Source organism: Podarcis filfolensis (assembly GCF_964270895.1).
Source record: "Podarcis filfolensis genome assembly, chromosome: 3".
NCBI classification, from domain to species: domain Eukaryota; kingdom Metazoa; phylum Chordata; class Lepidosauria; order Squamata; family Lacertidae; genus Podarcis; species Podarcis filfolensis.
The window spans coordinates 15,904,556-15,923,820 of NC_139606.1; the positions used below are offsets into that span (position 1 = coordinate 15,904,556).

General features: G+C 41.0%; 1 protein-coding gene across 3 annotated transcripts in view; it reads right to left on the reverse strand.

Moving 5' to 3' along the window:
• Window positions 1-2,079: 2,079 nt before the first annotated feature.
• The window catches only part of ESF1 (ESF1 nucleolar pre-rRNA processing protein homolog), a 29,970-nt gene continuing 12,784 nt past the window's right edge, over window positions 2,080-19,265 (reverse strand). For all 3 annotated transcript variants that reach the window (XM_083607245.1, XM_083607246.1, XM_083607247.1), the window contains exons 8-14: window positions 18,792-18,930; window positions 15,929-16,090; window positions 11,026-11,147; window positions 8,615-8,705; window positions 4,134-4,201; window positions 3,546-3,692; window positions 2,080-3,090 (exon numbers count right to left, since the gene is read on the reverse strand). In XM_083607245.1, the coding sequence (XP_083463371.1) occupies window positions 2,809-3,090; window positions 3,546-3,692; window positions 4,134-4,201; window positions 8,615-8,705; window positions 11,026-11,147; window positions 15,929-16,090; window positions 18,792-18,930 (1,011 nt within the window). In that variant the 3' untranslated portion in view covers window positions 2,080-2,808. The remainder of the gene's footprint in view (window positions 3,091-3,545; window positions 3,693-4,133; window positions 4,202-8,614; window positions 8,706-11,025; window positions 11,148-15,928; window positions 16,091-18,791; window positions 18,931-19,265) is intronic.

Below are 19,265 nucleotides of genomic sequence, written 5' to 3' on the forward strand. Positions count from 1 at the left end.
AACTATACCTGCCATCAGAAATATCAGTTGTTGTCAAACTTTTTGAAATCTTCAGAGTGCACTGTGGGTGCTATAACAAAATGGTTACTATGAAGGGAGCATTAATGACTGCCATTTGGTGGATGAGTACTAAAGATCAAGCATTTGGGGTTGTTTTATCCAAAATATAGAACGCCTAAGTCTGGCCCAATCACTGTTCACTAGTAAAGCAAAGATGGCTTTATTAGAGCAAGTCTTTCAATAATATTGCTTTTCTTAACCCCTGCTGTTTAGTAAATTGTTACAGATCATTTGAACTCTTATTCTATTGTTGATTGCTTTATTCTTTTAAAACCAACTCAACTATATGTGTAATGCAGAAAAAAGAAGAGAGAAGTGGCAAAAACCAACAGTGCAAGGCAGATTGAACTCTTCAAATTCCCATGAGGACAAGGACTTTTTACGGTGCATGGAATGTAAATCAAGTGTGTTTTATGCATTTCCTCAGAATAAAGTTTCTTCCGATAGCTTTGCCATGAAAATGTTCCAAATAAATTCTAAGTTAGCCAAGTCCAAATATCTGTGGCTGCTCCAACATGCTCGTATTTCAGATACAAATGATTAAACCTTGCCCAGGAGTTTCCATAAGCCAATGCTTTTTAAAATGAAATCTTCCAAGCACTCCACTGTGAGCTGTAAAAGGTGTGATTTCAGAGCACACTTGAAACCAAATCATGTCATATATGGCTATTTGCCCTGCCTACACCCCCCCCACCATTCCGAACATGCCAAAAGAGATATACTGTACCATGGACAGAAGATTCAGCTCCAGTTGGGATGTCCAACTGGGCAATGTTAGTACAAGAAGTTAGGTAATGAAGAAAACATGAGTGCTAGTAACTCTGCCATTTTTCATTAACAATAACGCAGCACAACAGCTTACCTGCACATACATGAGCAGTAGTCTTGGAAGTGTGAGCTGGGCCTCTGTAGGAAAGCAAGGATAATGGCTCTTTTCTATCTGGTAGCATCACTAAGGGCAGGATAATGAGGCCCTGGCCCTTTCATTCTTTCTAAATGCAAATTATTCCTAACCACAAATTGCTTTGAAGCATTCTCTGCTACACACCTTCACTTTCCCTTTGACACTTGTAGCCTTAGGATAAGAACAAGCCAATTGCCATTCCAGTAAAGGAAAAAGTTGGGAGGAACTTGTGCTCTCCAAAATCTGCTCGGGATGAGCACCAAGAATGAACTCCTGAAAATCTGCCAACAGATTCCTTCCTGGGTATCATCCTAAATAAATAAATAATCTAGCTTGGTCCTAAGCACTGTACTGAACTGAACCCTTACGTATTGTTTCGGAGATCATCCAGGGGGAAAAAACAAATCTGGGAAAAAAATTCAGCCTTGTTAACTAAATGGTTGTGTAGCTCCCTTATAAGAGCACTCTCCTATTATGACCGTGGCATGATTCGGGTGAGAGAACATTGCAGCAATGGAGACCTGTCACGACCCAAGAATGGCATCTGCCATTTAGCTGAAGAGGTGAAAGTAGCAAGCAGAATAGTCAGGAGAGTGGTAGGGCTTGCATCTTTGGGCTAGCTGTCAAACCTGCTAAGGGGATTAGGGGGAATCAATTAGATGTTCCAATTTCACCAATGGATTCATTGCTCAACCAATTACATGCAGTAAGAAAATGAAGTCTCTTCAGTGGAGATGAGCACCTGGTGATTTCAAGCAAAGGGAACATATAATGGTCTAAGTACAGAAGGGATATTCTTTTTTATTTCATACTGCATCATGACACAGTCACATACCCCTGTAGAATTGCACAGCAGCACCTGCCCTGCAGATCTGTATATTGAAAGGAGATGGCCTTCCCTGAATGCCAAATCCTTCTATTCTCATACAGTTATCTGGCACTACCATGGCATTAAAGGTCTTTAAATTGATTAAAAAAAAAACTGAATCAAAATGTGTCAAAGCACGTATTTCCCCAATTTCAGCCTAAGTTTCATGTTTATAAACATCAAAAATGACATAGCACTAGACATTTTGCAACCATCGTAAATCTTTAAGCACAGACAAGCACAAGTGTTATTAAAACGAACCAATAATTGTGTTTTTATTTACAGTTGTACAAATCATACATTCAAGCCAGCCATACCATGTTTTCAGTTAATCCATTTTGCTAACAAGTTTGCAACTGCAAAATATTCAGTACACCATTATGGGGCGGGGGGGGGGAACCCTTGTCTAACAAGGATGAGGAACCATTTGGTTGCCGAACTATATCCAACTCCCATCAGCCCATGCAAGCATGGCCAATGGCCAGGAGTGGTGGGAGTTGCAGTTCAGCAACATAAGTAGGGCCAAAGACTCCCCATACTGAGCTTATACCACCTCTCAAACATCAGTTATCAGCTGCATATTATAAAAGTGGCAAAGACTTGAGTCCAACTGGGAGAATTATGTCTGTATGCATGACAATCACATGAAAGAGAACAGGAGTACACTGCCAAGCCCCCCCACCATGTCGCTGTCTTCTGATGGCAAGTTGGAGAGTGATTTAAAACCTTGCTCTCCCTTGCATCTATGGACAGAATTAAAGGTCTGGTGTTTTTTTTATGAAACCAAATTGTCTGAACTATATTTGGCTATGTTACATGTATTTTTTAGGGTGATTTTGTCCGAAAATCATTTGGCAGATATTTTTGCTAGAATTTAAACTTGAATTAGCATAAAAGTTTGGTCTTCACCTGTAAATTAACATCAACTCTGATTTCTTCAGAAGTCCAGTTTCCATCTTCAACGTTTGAGCTCAGCTTATTTGACTTTTTGTTTCTTCCTTGCTTGAAACTGTTCTGTTTTATTCTTGACGGACTTGATTAGCATTGACAATGCAGGATCTATGGATTTCTTGGCCGCAGGCTCTGCCATATTGTTCCCTCCCCCAGCTGCCTCAACAAAACCTTGCTCTCTTCGACGAGCTTTCTCCTCCAAAATCTTTTCCACTGCTTTTGTTTTCTTAAAGTTTGGATCCGAAGGATCCAAATTAAACAAATGAGAGGTATACATGGCTTGGAATCTGGCATCAGCAACATTAACCTGCGAAGAGCAAGAGAGGATGCTTTAACTGCAATAGCTAAAAAAAAGTAGGAGAAAAATGTGCCCTGCAGGATAGTTGTTAATCAAGAATCTAGATCTTAAGGAAATGTGAAAATGCAACAGCCTGTTTTAAATATTAATTTTGACCCACACAAAAATAGGTTTATTTCATTCCAGGAAGGTGGCATTATTTGAGCCTCAAGAAAGTCCTTGGAATTTTTTTTCTAGATAGCATATCCACCCCCCCCCCCTTATAAACACAAAAAAGGATGTAAAACTTTTTTGATTTCTGACACCAAGCTCAAGATCTGTAACTCAATCCTTTAACTGTCCCTTTGGATAGAATTATATAAAATGTGTTTTTGCATAAATCGTAATGTAGTTATTGATCTACTTTAACACAAAATGACTAGCACTGTTATTAGACTTCAATAGGAGGAAGCCCGTAGTGTTACCTGGAAGTCATCTGTCAGCAGTTCCTTCTTTTTCACCAATAGTTTCTTTTTCTTTTTGCTCAGGTTCTGCTGCTCCACTATCTTGTCATAATTGAAGTGTCTCCTTTCATCTTCCTCATCATCCATCACCAGCAGAGCCATTTCAGCCTGTTACAATCAAAACAGATAGGATCTGTTTGCACAACATTTCACCGAATATGGGCTGCAGATGTTTCTGTGCCTCATCTAAAGGTTTGGGTTGCTAATGCATAATAGCAAGAGCTATAATTGCCTCATCGGTGCCTGAATGACAGCCTACCAGCAACCCCCCATGTAAGATACTCTGATCTTTCTAATGGAATACCAATATATAAGCAGCATTAATAAATGTGAACAATAAAAGAAAAACTTCAAAACTAGATCATCCATCTCATGGTTTGTTTTTCCAACTCTTTCCTTTTTGCATACTTATTACCATGTAGTTTCCATTTTTAAGGTAAATACAACAAATCATTCCGTCACCCAATGCAACTTTGCAGTAACACGCCTAACCCCAGGACTTCATTCCTATGTCTAATCTTAATACTACTTCAGCATGTAATCTACTACCTTCTGCTTTTCCATGTCATCTTCATTTTCTTGGGCATTTTCTTCTTTCTTGGACTTCTTTTTTGAACCTAATTATAAGCACAACACAAATAAAAAGCAAGTTTTTAAATATCCAGGTGTAACCAGATCAGCGACACTGCAAGAATGTATGCACACACTCCTGAATGCACGCTGCAGAAGACAGTTACCGTATTTTTCGCTCTATAGGACGCACTTTTTCCCCTCCAAAAATTAAGGGGAAATGTGTGTGCGTCCTATAGAGCGAATGCAGGGTGCGCGGCTAAGCCCAAAGCCAGAACAGGGAGATGGAGCACTCCGTCTCGCTCTTCTAGCTTGGGGTTAGCTGCACAAAGCCTCCGCAGGGCAGGAGGCTCCAAAGGCTGTCCCCGAAGCCTGAAGCCTTTGGAGCACAGCGGGAACTTTCGCTGCGCTCCAAAGGCTTCAGGGATCTTTGAGGCTGGCAGCGGGGGAAAGCAGCGCTTCCCCCCACCGCCAGCCCCACAACCTCGGGGGGCAGCGGGAAGGCGGCTTGCCACCTTCGCGCTGCTCCCTGACCTGGTCTTTGAGGCTGGCGGTGGGCTTCAGGTTGCCTTCACTGAAGCCTGGAGAACGATAGGGGTCAGCGCGCACCCACCCCTCTCGCTCTCCAGGCTTCCAAGGTAGCCGGCTGAAGCCTCCAGATCTTCATAGTCAGGGACAGCAGGACATAGCAGACTTCCCAAGGGTGGTTCTCTCTCTTATTTTGTGTTCTGCCACCCTCCCCATGGCAGCCATTTTGTGTTATGCCATGCCTCACAGCAGCCATCTCAGGACCAGGACCTCCAGCATTTTCTCAAAACTGAAAATGTGTCCACGAGTCCAAAAATCTGCATTGATTTATTTCTAAAATCTAAATTCAAAATCCATATTCAAAAGGATGTATTGTTTTACAGGTTCCCAACAGGTGCTTGTTACGGGAAAGGAAACAGTTTCCTTCTGAAAGAATCAAGCTTTTAAAATATGAAGTTAAGTGTGTGCCACATACAAGCTGCATTCACACAGCAATAAGTGAGACTTTCTGGCTTAATGTGGTTTATCTGAAACAAGCAGCGTGCGTGCTGCCTGATTGTTCCAGCTTCTCTCCTCCCCTAGTGCGAGCAGGATAAACAATAAAGCTACAAGTTTTAAGAAACCCTGGCTCCCTTTTATCTCTGAACCAAGCAATGGGGTTTACTGTTCCCTAGCAAGTCATGATTACCAGGTCCACAACAAAGTATGGTTTCAGGTTGACTAGTGATCATGCTTTGTTAGGGAGTAACAACACATCCATCATCCTTTGGTCAGGCAGAACAGGAATCAAAGGATTCCTGGTTTGTTTATGTCACTCATGCCAGGTAAAGTGAGACCGACTGGGCAGTGAGCACAAGGAAGTCTGACTAATTGTTACAGGTGAACACACATCATACGATTAAGAAGAACCCAAATCATGCTCCAGGCAGCATATGAAAGGGGCACCCCTCTAAAATTATGTGCAGTATACATTACGTAAAAGCTGCTCTTTTTCTGCCCCATGTACAGAACTCATTCTAACCAATTCCCCAAAGAAATATGTTTTTCTGTCCAAGTGCAAAATTGCCTATGGCATGAAACATTTTGAAACAAGCAAACCAGAATGCTGCATGTGTCTCCAGACTTGGTTTCCAGGAATCAAAAGAGAACAACAATCAAATCAATCATCTTATAAAAAAACTGTTCAGGTATGATAAAACACAGAATATATTATGTGTTTGTAACAGTAACAATCCTCTGCAGTTTGTATGAACTTTGTTTTATAGGCCAATCAGGCCCAATTGATCTCAATTTGTTTTCCATCATCGGCCAGTAGGAAATATGCATTTTGTCTTTTGCTGAAAAAATAAATTCACTACTGAAAAGTTAATAATCAGGTTGGAACAGTCATGAAAGTATTTTATAGCAATGCCTTGGAGCCAGGCTCAGTTGTAGCAATTTGCTATTTTACTTGATGTTCCACAGCCAGCAGATTGCTTTTTCAAACCTTAAAACGCATTTGAACATTAAATGAAACCTTTAAAACATTGTTAGAGAGAAACACAAAATGCATTACTTGAATTATTAGCTGCATATATGTGCTCAAATTCCAGCTACAACACTTAGTTTCATAAAACTCAATGGGTGTTGGTTAGGGCATTTAAGAACATACTAAGGAAAAGATCTGCAGTTGCCCCAAAACTTTCAGCGACAATCTGGAGAGGTGTCTGAGTTAACTTGGCTGTTTAATAGGGATTTGACTTGTTTTAAATTGTAAGCCACCCCCTGGGCAAACTGCTTTCGAACCTTGGGGGCATTTTCCTAAGAAGCTTATGGAAGCAGAATGGAGGAATGCTTTTCAAAAGGAAGTTATAAATCTTGCTAGGGACTCTAGAAATAGCTATTTGAAATATGGTGGCTTTCATTGTCAGGAACTATTTCAGTAAGGATCAGTTCTACAATGGTTACTTTAATGTAACATAGTACAACCACCTATCAACTGCCGAAGGGTATATATAGTTTATTTTTCTCAACGTTGAAGGAACATAAGAATTTACTTAGCTGTGAATTCTCCTCCTGTTTTATTTCCCTAGACGGTGGTCTAGAATTCAGGGATGGGGTCTTTAGAAGAGAGGTGGACTAGGAGGTACCGTATTTTTCGCCCTATAGGACGCACTTTTTCCTCTCCAAAAATGAAGGGGAAATGTGTGTGCGTCCGATGGGGCGAATGCAGGCTTTCGCTGAAGCCTGGAGAGCGAGAGGGGTCGGTGCAGCCCACAAGCTCGGGGGACAGTGGGGAGGCGCAGCGCCGCCACCCCACTATTCCCCGACCTGGTCTGGAGGCTGGCGGGGGGGGGGGGGAGAAGCAGGCTTGCTTCTCCCCATCACCAGCCCCACAAGCTCGGGGGACAGCGGGGCAAGCCGCTGCCCCACGGAGGCTAGAGAGGCTGTCCCTGAAGGCAGAAGAGGGAGACGGAGTGCTCCGTCTCCCTCTTCTAGCTTGGGGATGGCTGCGCAAAGCCTCTGCAGGGCAGCGGAGTGCGCTGCCCCACAGAGGCTAGGGAGGCTGTCCCTGAAGGCAGAAGAGGGAGACGGAGCGCTCCGTCTCCCTCTTCTAGCTTGGGGATGGCTGCGCAAACCTGGGGGGGAAATAAAAATTTTTCCCTTGATTTCCCCCCCAAAAAACTAGGTGCGTCCTATGGGCCGGTGCGTCCTATAGGGAGAAAATACGGTATTTCCCATATTGCCATTATATCATGCTCTATTTTTACAAAGCAGAAGTCAAAATCCCATATCCCAACCCAACTCGCTTGACAGAAGACACGTAAGTAGGCTAACAGGTGGGAGTTGATCAAATCGTAAAGGAAACTCAAGCAACACAATTTAGCCGTGGGCGTGGGAGAGAGAAGCCATTTCACTCACTAAGGAAAAATATACTGAATTTTGATGCTAGGGTGGGAGAAATATTGGGGCTCTCCTTGTGCAATGTTTTAGCTTTCTAAAAATAGTATTCTATCAGTTTGCCAGATGACCTGGAGGCTACATTCCTCCCTAACATCTCCCCTTGAAAAGCACTAAAATTCTCCCACTATTGGCAAATGACAACTACTCAGTGTTCCTGCTCCTCCCATCCTGGTGACATTTCTTCTCTCATGCTTCACTGGGCAGCCACTCTAGCAGGACACATGACACAGGAAGTAGCTTCTAAGTATTCTTTTTTTGTGCCTGTCCTACTAATGCTACCTGACTCTCAAGGATTTCCTTTGCCTCTAAGGAAATCCCTCTAATCCCTCAGTTTAGAATTTCCTATAAATGCCTCAATTTCTTAACCACCTCCTAAGCAAAAATACAACCCATCCACTGATCGTTTTAGCTGCTCTTTCCTATAACTTCTCCTGTTTTCAATATCCTTTCTGACACAGAGTGACCAAAAGTGTGGCAAAAATTTATTATATACTGGAAAATGCATTTGCCACTTTCCCCCCATGACATGCTGATCTGACATTTACTGAGCTTTCTAAAATGAACCAAAATTATTCTGCTGCATGGTTGCAATCCATTTAGAGCCTCATCAGCAAGCATGGTTAGATTACTAAGGGTTCATCATCACATCTTATGACTGAAGGATCTTTAGGAGCCTTCGGTAAGGGAACTTGTCAACATTTCTATGAAAATCCTAGTACAGTGGTACCTCGGGTTAAGTACTTAATTCGTTCCAGAGGTCCGTTCTTAACCTGAAACTGTTCTTAACCTGAAGCACCACTTTAGCTAATGGGGCCTCCTGCTGTGCCGCGCCGCCGGAGCATGATTTCTGTTCTCATCCTGAAGCAAAGTTCTTAACCAGAGGTAGTATTTCTGGATTAGTGGAATCTGTAATCTGAAGCGTATGTAACCCGAGGTACCACTGTACGTGATATCTACTCGACCATCTTTCACAATAAATGACATCTAACCTGCTTTCCCGAGTTCCTCAGCAAAGTATGGGTCGTTCAAATCAACATCAGATGGGCATTCATCTTCCGTTAGTGTTTCGTCAGCAGCCGCCTGAAACAAAACACATTGCATTTCAGTTACTAAACACCAGCAGTGCATTAGTAATACAAGTAAATGTAATATACAAACACAAAGTTTCCAAATAAAAGTTTCAAGGAGTAACCTCAGGGCGGATATTTGCAACACAGGAGGAAAGTGATTTAAAATGGCTGCTTTCACCGAAATCAAAGCCACTATAGGACTGTAGGCATCAATATGGGCTTCATTAACAATTACATGAACACATACACAAATTTCAATGCTTTATTAACTTTTGGGTGATTGGTATCATGGAGAATAGCTCTTTCTCCCTTCCTCAGAACTCTTCAAGAGTGAGCAGCTGCCGTGCAGTAGACAAGCAACTAATGTGTTTGCAAGAACACATCTATCTTCCAGCTGTCTCATACAAGAGGTACCATTTGTTATTAACTTCCTAGTGATCAACAATTGTTCCTAAACAAGTAGCACCCGCTGTACCTTTCTGTATAGAAGCCACTGCTAGCTGGATAGAGTTGGAAGATAAGTATTACCAAACCTTCAGCAATAGTTGCCCTGGAGAAAGCATATGTAGCAGAAGTTATTACAACTCCAAACAGCCCAGCAAGCATGGCTAATAGTTCAGCAACATCTGGAAGGCCAAAGATTCCCAGACCACTCTTTGAGAGTAGCTGGAGACATATATCATTTGACTTACGTTTAGGATAATTATGAAGAGAATATACGGAAGAGTAAAGCAATACAGTGCAGTGGGTGTGTATCAAGTGTAGATATGAGAAATTCGGGTGCAACTTCACACTTGACCTCAAAGATCAATGTGTGGGCTAAAAAGGAAATCACAATCTCTCAGCCTAACCTCTCTTCCAAGACAAGTTATGAGGATAATATGATGCAAGCTCTCTATAATGCCTTGTTCTTCCTTGCAAGAAGTGCAGGTTATTAATGCGATAAAGCAAATAATAATTTAGGATTCAATGAGGCAAACAAGAAAAATAATCAATGAACTTCTAATAAAGACATTGAACCCAAGGTCATAACCATGTGTGCAATGTCTGGGGCAAATGCTACATTTTCAACAATCGCTGATCCAACACAGAATTGTCTTACAAAAAAATAACCTATTAGAATTGTGAGATCAGAATCTCCCAAATAAATGTATTCCGAAGCACAGTGGTCTGTTCAACAGAATTCCTTGGCTGACATATTCAGAAATAATGGACATCCATATGGAGGCAACACTCTCAGAGTAATAAAAGGCCAGCCTCAAAATTAAGCAATGTCTGGCACCCCTCTTGTTGACTTTAGAGGAACAATGAAGAAAAGTCTATCATCATAGGGACACTGTCATTAGTTTTCCAAAAGAAACCCAAAATGTATATTTCTTTGAAGACTTTCCCAGCGTTAAAGATGCGCTTTTAAAATTCTGCAGGCAAAATTTGCTCACCACTTAAGACTTTGGACAAAGCTACAATTCTCATCCAAGGCTTGGCAGCTCCAACATGACATTTCAGCAAGAATGACCATTCCCTTTAGCAATGCAGAACTTATCAAGGACACAGGATCAAAGGAGGATTTTCTGGATAGGCTAATACACTTATTTTCCTTTAATCACAACTTTTTAAAAAAAAAAAATCACATGGCTGCCAAAGGCAATGAAAAGCGCTCAGGCCTGTTATGACTTAGTGCTACCTTGATCAATCACTTGCCTACTCTCAAGCTTTCTGTTAAAGCACTTTGAAAATAATGTATCTGAGAGGAATAGAACACAAGTTGTAAAGCTGTGTTCCAGGGAACTCATGGTTCCTTTGAGGCTTTTATCAGGGGTTCCTCAGCAACAGTGGGAAAGATTCCACATGAACCTGCCAGTACAGCAAGACAGTACCAGACGCTCTCCTCAACATGCTTGCCTCCGCTAGCTGAGATGTAGTGAATGGCAAAGGGGCCGAGCCTTTTCAGCGATGCCAACTTGCTTGTGAAATGCTCTCTCCGAGAGGCTCACGCTGAGTTGAACTGGCATTCATGTTTGCTTTTTAAGCTGCTGCTTTTACTTTTGTTATTTTATAGCATTAGTTTTTGCTGTACAATGTCCGCAGCTGCTCTGGAAATCATTTTTCGAAGGGTATGATAGAAAAATTATAAATTAATTAATATCAAGTTTCTCGGAAGACAAGATTGCGTCCACTGTTACTAATCTCCTCTTGCCATGAGCAGCCCCAAGGATGTGCTGGCTTTCCAAGCTATACATGCAGGCATTCCTTGACAGATGAGTCAACTTGGAAAAGGGTTCACCTAAAGGAAGTAAATTTGTAGGGCACTTGATTAAAGTCTTTACTACCTTCTGTTTTTTCTTCAGTTTCCTTTTCTCTTTCTTCTTATCCAGAAACTGCTCCCATGGTGTCAGCGCATCCTTTCCTTCCAGCTTGTTTCTTACCATTTCTTCAGCGCTTTCTTTAAGTCCTGAGGTCAACCAGAAAAATACATGTAGCCAAGTTAGCTCAATACCTGTATCTGAAAATCTGGAGGCACATAAACATCACACCCACAGGAAGCTACTGTCCAAATAGCAAATCAGAAAATACTACTGGTGAACCAACTGAGGGGTTAGAGAGACGGGACTTCATTCTTACTTAGCGGCAATGTCTCAGTGGGTAGTGACAAGCAACATTTCTCTGTCTCTCCAGGATGTTCCTTTGAGGAATTCTGCAGAATGCCATCTCATCACCTTATCTATTCTATCTATCTATCTATCTATCTATCTATCTATCTATCTATCTATCTACACACACACACACACACACACACGGCGCCATTATGAAAGGCTGGAGTCTCTAATATGGAGTTAACAGCTAGTGTGCACACTTTCTCCCTCCCCCAGTTCTAGCAGTTTTTGTACTGTAGAAAAATGGACAATGAATATGGCAGGGGCATCCCTAACAACCGAGATGGAGCTTTTCTTGTCCTCCATCAAAAATCTTGAAGTGCTCCTGGATGTGCAGATGAATCTGGAAGCTCCAACTGCAACTGTAGCCAAGATTGGCCTTCCTCAACTCCAGCTGGGAAGAACTGCAATCCTTTTTGCTTGTTCGAGATCTAGAAACTGTGAGTCACATTATATTTCATTTCAAGGCCAGCTGGTTGGCTCTACTTGGGGCTGTGCTCAGAAACTGTGGAAGCCCACTTCTGATTGGCTCGGCAAAAATGCAAAATGCTCTAGATAAGAGACTAACAACTTGAAAAATACAGTTCGGTAAAAACAGCAAAAAATGCACATACGTGCCTTTGGCATAAGGGTGATGATAGTGCTCCATGACTAATTTTTCTCTTGAAAAATGCTCTGTTACCCAAAAAGTTTGAGAAACCATGGCTCTGGAGGCTGCACTGATGGACACCTACTCCTTGTCATCCAGGCACAAATTAAAGAGCTGCTCTTGACAGTTAACAACAGATCTATATGCAGGCGTCTAAAATTATTTAATCTGTTGTTTTTAATTTATCCATTTGTTTGATGGTGCTTTAGTATGCATTTATCACACTTTGAAGGTTAGATCTATTTGTTTATTATACTTTTACAGTTACTTGGGCTAGACTGGGGCGATAGATAAATGAGAGACAGAAGGCGTCTGGTATAACAGGAAATCCAAGATTCAAAGCACTAATTCAGTTATTTAAGAATTATTTTAGAAAAATCAGAGAAATTTAAATAAAGTGGCCATTACTAAAATGAAGTGCAAACTAGTCAGAAGAGATAGGCAGACAGAATTTATCAAGTTCTTCTTATATTAATTTTCATTAGCAGCTGCAAGAACAGAAAGATCAAAAGAAGATGATGTTGCTATCCTCTACCAGTGTATACTCCCAGAGGGAGTTGAAATCATCAGACCACTAACTTGAGATTGTCATCTCTCTAGTTCCCTTTCGTCATATTTGTGCACAAGAAGAAATCTTTAAGGGTAGCATTCCCAGACCTGTCAACAGCTAGAAAAAGTTGCATATCATATTGAAATGTTTGATTGAAGGAAACACCCTCTTCCCCCAGCCCCATCCAATGACGACTTCATAAGGCCAAAAAACAAAAAACCTCACATCCCATGGAATAGCGTACTACTTGAGTTACAACAGACTAGAAAAGAGCATAAATCAATTTCTTCTAAAATTCAAGTTACCTATCATTAAATGCATTATCTTCTACACACACTCTTGGGCTTTCTTGTCCAGTTTTCTGCTGCAGCCCCTTGTACCCTTGAAAATCTGCTCCTGAAGGTTGACAGCCTCCAAAATGGAGAGCCGAAGCTGGGGCAGAAGAAAGGCTGGTGGAGTGTAGCAATTTTTGATCCAAGAGTGTGCTGTTTTACATTTGCACACACGCACACTCTGTTTGGACATTATGCCAAACCATGGTTTGATACTAAACATAGTTTAGTGCAAACCAGTTTGCTGTTACACCTGAACTGACAAACTATGGTTTGCAATGACCCTGCAAACCAAGACTTCAAACCAGCAAGGTTTGGTGTTACATATGAACCAACACACACAGTTCTTTATAATGGCCATTAAACAGAGGGCCAGATCTCCATTTCTAAGGTTTAGCTTAGAAACAAGTAATTTTTTAAAAATCTTAACGAGGTTTGAAGAGATCATTTACCCATAAATGGTGGAACTGCATGCACAGCCAAAACTTTCTTTTCCAGATTTAACTGCTACAGCTACAATTCCTGTTTTTCTAAACAGAACCTTAAACGCGGCGTGTCGTGATGTACTAGCAGTGTACTAGCTTTTTCCAGCACAGGGAAAAATAATAATTCTGTCATCCAGGAGGACACACTGCCTTTTCACCTAAGACCAAAACTATCATGTCCTTTTAATTATATTTTTTACTGAATGGACATGATGGGAGAAAGAGCTTCATTGAGATCATTTACTATCCTTATATAACAACTATTCTGGCAACTGCAAATATTATTATTATTATTAGCAGTACTAATGTTATTGGTAGTAATAGTATTTTCTCACCCACCCTTCATCATATGGTCCCACAGAAGGTTACAACAATCTTTAAAATGCAGTATCAAAATCAGCTAAATTACAGCCAAGAGAATGAAGTGGCTCTCATAAGAAGATATCCGAGATGTCAAAGGCCAGGGGAAAGATAGATGTTTTCAGCTGTTAATACTTTTGGAAACAGACTGATATGTGTGTTCATGTGAGATATATGCAAATAAAAAGGTAAAGGTACCCCTGCCCGTACGGGCCAGTCTTGCCAGACTCTAGGGTTGTGCGCTCATCTCACTCTATAGGCCGGGAGCTAGCGCTGTCCGCAGACACTTCCGGGTCACGTGGCCAGCGCGACAAGCTGCATCTGGCGAGCCAGCGCAGCACACGGAACGCCGTTTACCTTCCCGCTAGTAAGTGGTCCCTATTTATCTACTTGCACCCGGGGGTGCTTTCGAACTGCTAGGTTGGCAGGTGCTGGGACCGAGCGACGGGAGCGCACCCCGCCGCGGGGATTCGAACCGCCGACTTTTCGATCGGCAAGTCCTAGGCGCTGAGGCTTTTACCCACAGCGCCACCCGCGTCCTATATATGCAAATAGTGGTTTTTTAAAAAATGTACCATTGTGATCTTTATCACCTTGTTGTGGTTGTTTTATTGAGTGACTACTACCCAGAATGAGATAGCTGGATTGTCGGGGCAGATATAAATACTTCAAATGAAAATAAATAAATAAATAAACTGAAGGAGCTTTCCAGATTTCTTAATCAACTGCCTAGAAAATGAAATCAATTGCTCCATCTGGAAAAGTTGGAGCGGAGGAACAGGCTTTTCATGAAACCAGAAAGGGATTGAACTTCCTCCACAGATTAGATTGTCTTAGAAACAGCCAGCCAAATAACTTTCCAAGAACAAATGTGATTGTCTAAGGGGTGACAATATACAAAGCGTAAGAAATAAAATGAGCAGTTTATAGCAAACAGAACATATGCTTAGAGGCTGAAGGAGGCACAATATATCCCTATGTTCATTGATTTAAAAATACATACATACGGTCACAAAACTTTCTTATTTAACTCTTAATACTGAAAATTCATTGGAACTGTTGAAGATAATGAACTGCAGAGCCTCCCCACGGCAAACCACCACTGCAGAAAAGCACACTGCGGACCATGTTTTCATGGTTTGTGAGCCACTGCAAAGACAGAAATACCTTTGCTGAAGGATAAGACATAAATCTCTTAATAAATAAACAAGAACAGAACCCAGACATGGAGTGTGGAGAACTAACAGGCACTGCTCATTCCTCTTCCTTCTTTTTCTCCACATGAGACTGGCTGTGAAAGTCCTTGTGTTAAGACTTTCCCAACTCACATGGAAACTGCCCTCATCTAAAAACCGGTTTCGACAGATGCCACAGAGTGGCTGCTCCATAATGCAAGCCATTTATTGCAGTAGCATCCCATAGGATTTGGAGACAGGAGAGGACTGACTGCGGGGGCGGGGGGGGGGGGGCAACAAGGAGATTTTATTCACCTTAGTGCAAACTTTCTGCCTGGAGGTTTGCAGGGGGACCTTTCTTCATTTCAATTTGCAGTGTAAGAACACCGTGCTTTTTAGAAGCAACAGTCAAAAGAGAGCAGCTGAAAGTGACCTGCGCATGGTTTTCAATCAGAAGACATGAATTAACATTGGGTGTGCACGCAACACTCAGGACTCAACTCCTACCTTTAACAGGGGTGGAGTGACGAATACTAAGGAGGTAGAAGAAGCAAAGAGCTGCATTTGTATGTGGAGACATTCAGCAGCTGCCCTTTTGAAAAATGAAACACCACTGTACCTGCATGGCAACTCTCTTCCATTTGCATATTAAAGGCACAAAGCCCCACTTTGGGTCATAGCTGGCAACTCCATCTTTCTTGTGGGGTGGGGAAAACCTCAAGGCCACAAATATAATAGTCAAGGAGTATTCTTCAGCAGCTCACCAACCCCTAATATTATTCCCCCTAAACAGTGGTTCAAAGCTCAGCCAAAAATAAGCCCCAAAAGACAGAGAAAAAGAGTGAAAGAAATGTTAGCCTTGAAAAAATATTTCAGTACCTTTTGAAAGAGTAACTTGGAAATTAAAGAATTATAATTAATTTGCACTGTTGAAATGGTTACATATTTCTATTGCTGAATTTAAGCTGGTCAGTATTAAAAAAGAGAAAGGGGATTAAGGAACACTGCAAATAGTATAAGCCATCTACCTGGAACCCATTTGATTTCCATTTCCATATCAGTTTCTTGGTGTTTCTTTTCTTTTTCCTGGATACTCCTAAGTAGTTCTCTGTACTTTGCTATTTGCTCTTCATCATCCTTGGAGTGTTGCTTATGTTTATCACTGTCTGTTGTGTGCTTTACACCAAAATCTTTAAAAGAAAAGAGAAAAAGAGGAACTTCCAATAAATAGGTATAGAAGTCTAAAAAGGAGAGACGGCTCATCTTAAGCATAATACACTAGGGATGTGGAATCTGAGGCCTTCCAGATGTTGCTGGACTCCAATTTCCATCAACCCCAGCCAGCATGCTCAGGGATGATAGATGATGTAGTTTGTCAACATCTGGAGAGCCACAGGTTCCCCAGCCATAGTCTGTACTGACAGAATGGCTCTTCCGGATTTTATACTGGGACCTTTTGCACGCAGAGCATACCGTATCACTGAGCCACTGTCAATTATCCTGAATTTAAATAGGTACTGTATTTGGAAATGAATAGTAGTCAGAAACACATTTCACCAGCTCCACCTTGTGGAAAACTAACACAGATTTTCCTCAATAATTGCATTCTTAAATTTAATAAAAAATCAGTTTATCCTTTGGAAAAAAAATATTTATAAAGCACAGCAAACCAAGATTAAATGGAATGACTGCATAAACATCTTAATAAATATATAGAAGAGAGTAAGAAGCACAGAATATTCTTCTCATCTCATCACACTTTTTACATTTCTATTCTAACAGCTGAAATTCATTTCCCCCGTTTGTGCTTAATGCCACAATAAACACACTGGCTAGAATTCTGTCATGTACCCAGTAAATCAATGAATAAAACATCAGGATCATGTTAAGGAAATGGCTGTGTATTTTTCTATTAAAAGCTTCTTTCTGAAAATATAATTAAATTCAAGAACCTTCCAAACTGGAAATACACCAAAAAGTCTTTGGTCTGGTGACACAGCTTAAACCACCTTTTTTAACGACAGTGTACTTTCATGTAGCCTGGAGACCACAATGAATACATAATGCAATAAAAATAAGACATTTTCTGGAGCAATAATCAACAATAGTAGATTAAAAGTATTCTTTCTGCATTGTGATGCAGCTGTGATAAATTGTACGGAATAAATAGAAAACGGAGGTATTGCTGGCTTATATGTTCACTGAGTAACTGGGATGTTAATCTATCAGCTTCCAAGTGATATCCCATTTGCTTGTTTATTTCATGCGCGCACACACTCCACATAATACAATTAGTTCCCTCTGTATACCATATAGATCAGTACATCGAAAACTCACTGAAACAACTGGGGGGAAAGTATATGGGAATAACAAAGTCCCATTACAATGCTTACAAAAGTTATATGGGCAATCAAACTACGTACCTTTCAGCTATATTTTGGGTTTCTTTGTATTAAAAATCAAAGTGACAGCCCTTTGGTGTAATGGTGTGTGCCACTGTGAACTTTTTACATGCTTGACTTCCACAGATCATGGCATCAGTATAGATGACATAACTGGATATAAAAAGAGAACCCCATTATGGAACTATATCTGACCTGGGTACTAGTCCTTATCCTAATGTGACCTGGAAGTTATAAGTAAATATTCTGCTCTCCTAATACTTAATGTAAAAATCAGAACACTAGTTCTTTGTTACCAGCAAAGATTAATTATCACCTCACCTTTACTTTTCATGTGGGCACTGTGGCAAATTGTCACACTCACTATCTCTAGGCTGTTGATAGGGATCCTGTTACTCTTTGAAGAGTGTTGTGTGATTTGCTGCCCACTTTTATCTGTAACTTCGCCGTTTGAAAACAGCATCCATGCATGCTTGTCACTTTTATTCCAAGTAATAAATCTATCCTTATTTATTTCCTACTGCATGAACTTCTTCTAGGCATTTGGTTAAGGTTAGAAATGCATATTCATATTGGATGCATGTTTTAACTGCAGCAAAAGTCCCTAAATCTATTGAGAGTGTGCACAAGAGTACATGTGAGTGCTGGATACACATGTGGGTTCAGACACACACTTTGTAAGTATGGCAGAAGATTTAAAGTTCTCACCACACTTTCTCTATCATCCCTGAGGAAGTAGAGAAAGATGGATCACTAATGCACCAGTAAAGGGCTTAAGCCTGTAACATGCATACCAAATGTTATCCACAAATGCACACATCAGCTGGCAAGGCTCAGTCTTCACAACCCACAGAATATTAAGTTTCTCTACAACTGCACGATTTCAGGAACCCAATTCCAAGGAAATGGTAACACTAGCCAGAGCTGCAGCAATTCAATTGTTCCCAAGGATCAAAGAAAACATATTCCAACCACACACAAAACTCCAAAACCTTGTTTACAGAATGATGGGTAATACAAATTGTTCAGTCTCAGCCACCTGTCAAATTTGCCCCTCCAGGGGTGGGGAAATAAGGATCTGGTTCCCTATCCATGCTTAACTTGCTTGGTTCCCAGTACATTTCTGAGCACAATTCAAAGTGTTAGTGCTGACCTTTAAAGCCCTAAACGGCCTTGGTCCAGCTCCAAGGGCCTTCTGGAGGTTCCCCCTCACTGAGAGAAGCAAAGTTACAGGGAACCAGGCAGAGGGCCTTCTCGGTAGTGGCTCCCACCCTGTGGAACACCCTTCTATCAGATGTCAAAGGAATAAACAACTATCTGATGTTTAGAAGACATCTGAAGACAGCCCGGTTTAGGGAAGTTTTTAAATGACTGATGTTTTGATATATTTTTAATCTCCTGTTGGAAGTAGGAAATTATTATTATTATTATTATTATTATTATTATTATTATTATTATTATAACACTGAACCTTCACAAATACAAGTACCTTGCTGTTCTTCCTCCTCTTCCTCACTTGATGAAGCCAAGTATGCTTGGAAGTCCATGTCCAGAAGTTCATCTTTTTTAAATGTTCGGCTGAGGGAAGTTACTCTCTCATGATCTGTCTCATCCCACGTGATGTCTACCTTAAGACGGAAAAAAATATTGTGCTTTACCTTCAAGTCGCACACGTGTATGCATATACATATAAAGACTGGCTTAAAACAAACTCAATCCTCACACTAGACCACAACAAAGACTCAACCTTCATATTCAGAATTAAAATTTATGGCTGTCAGCATTTCTTGCTGCACTCTTAAGGGATTTCAGAACAGCCCCATTCCCCAGTATGTCCACGATTTTACACAAGTGAAAAGCGGCAGTGAAGAGACCGGGGAGAAAAGAAAATATGTAAAGACAAATGAGCAAGGGCTGGAGATAACCTCCCAGAAATTTAGTTCCAACTGCAAATGAAATATTA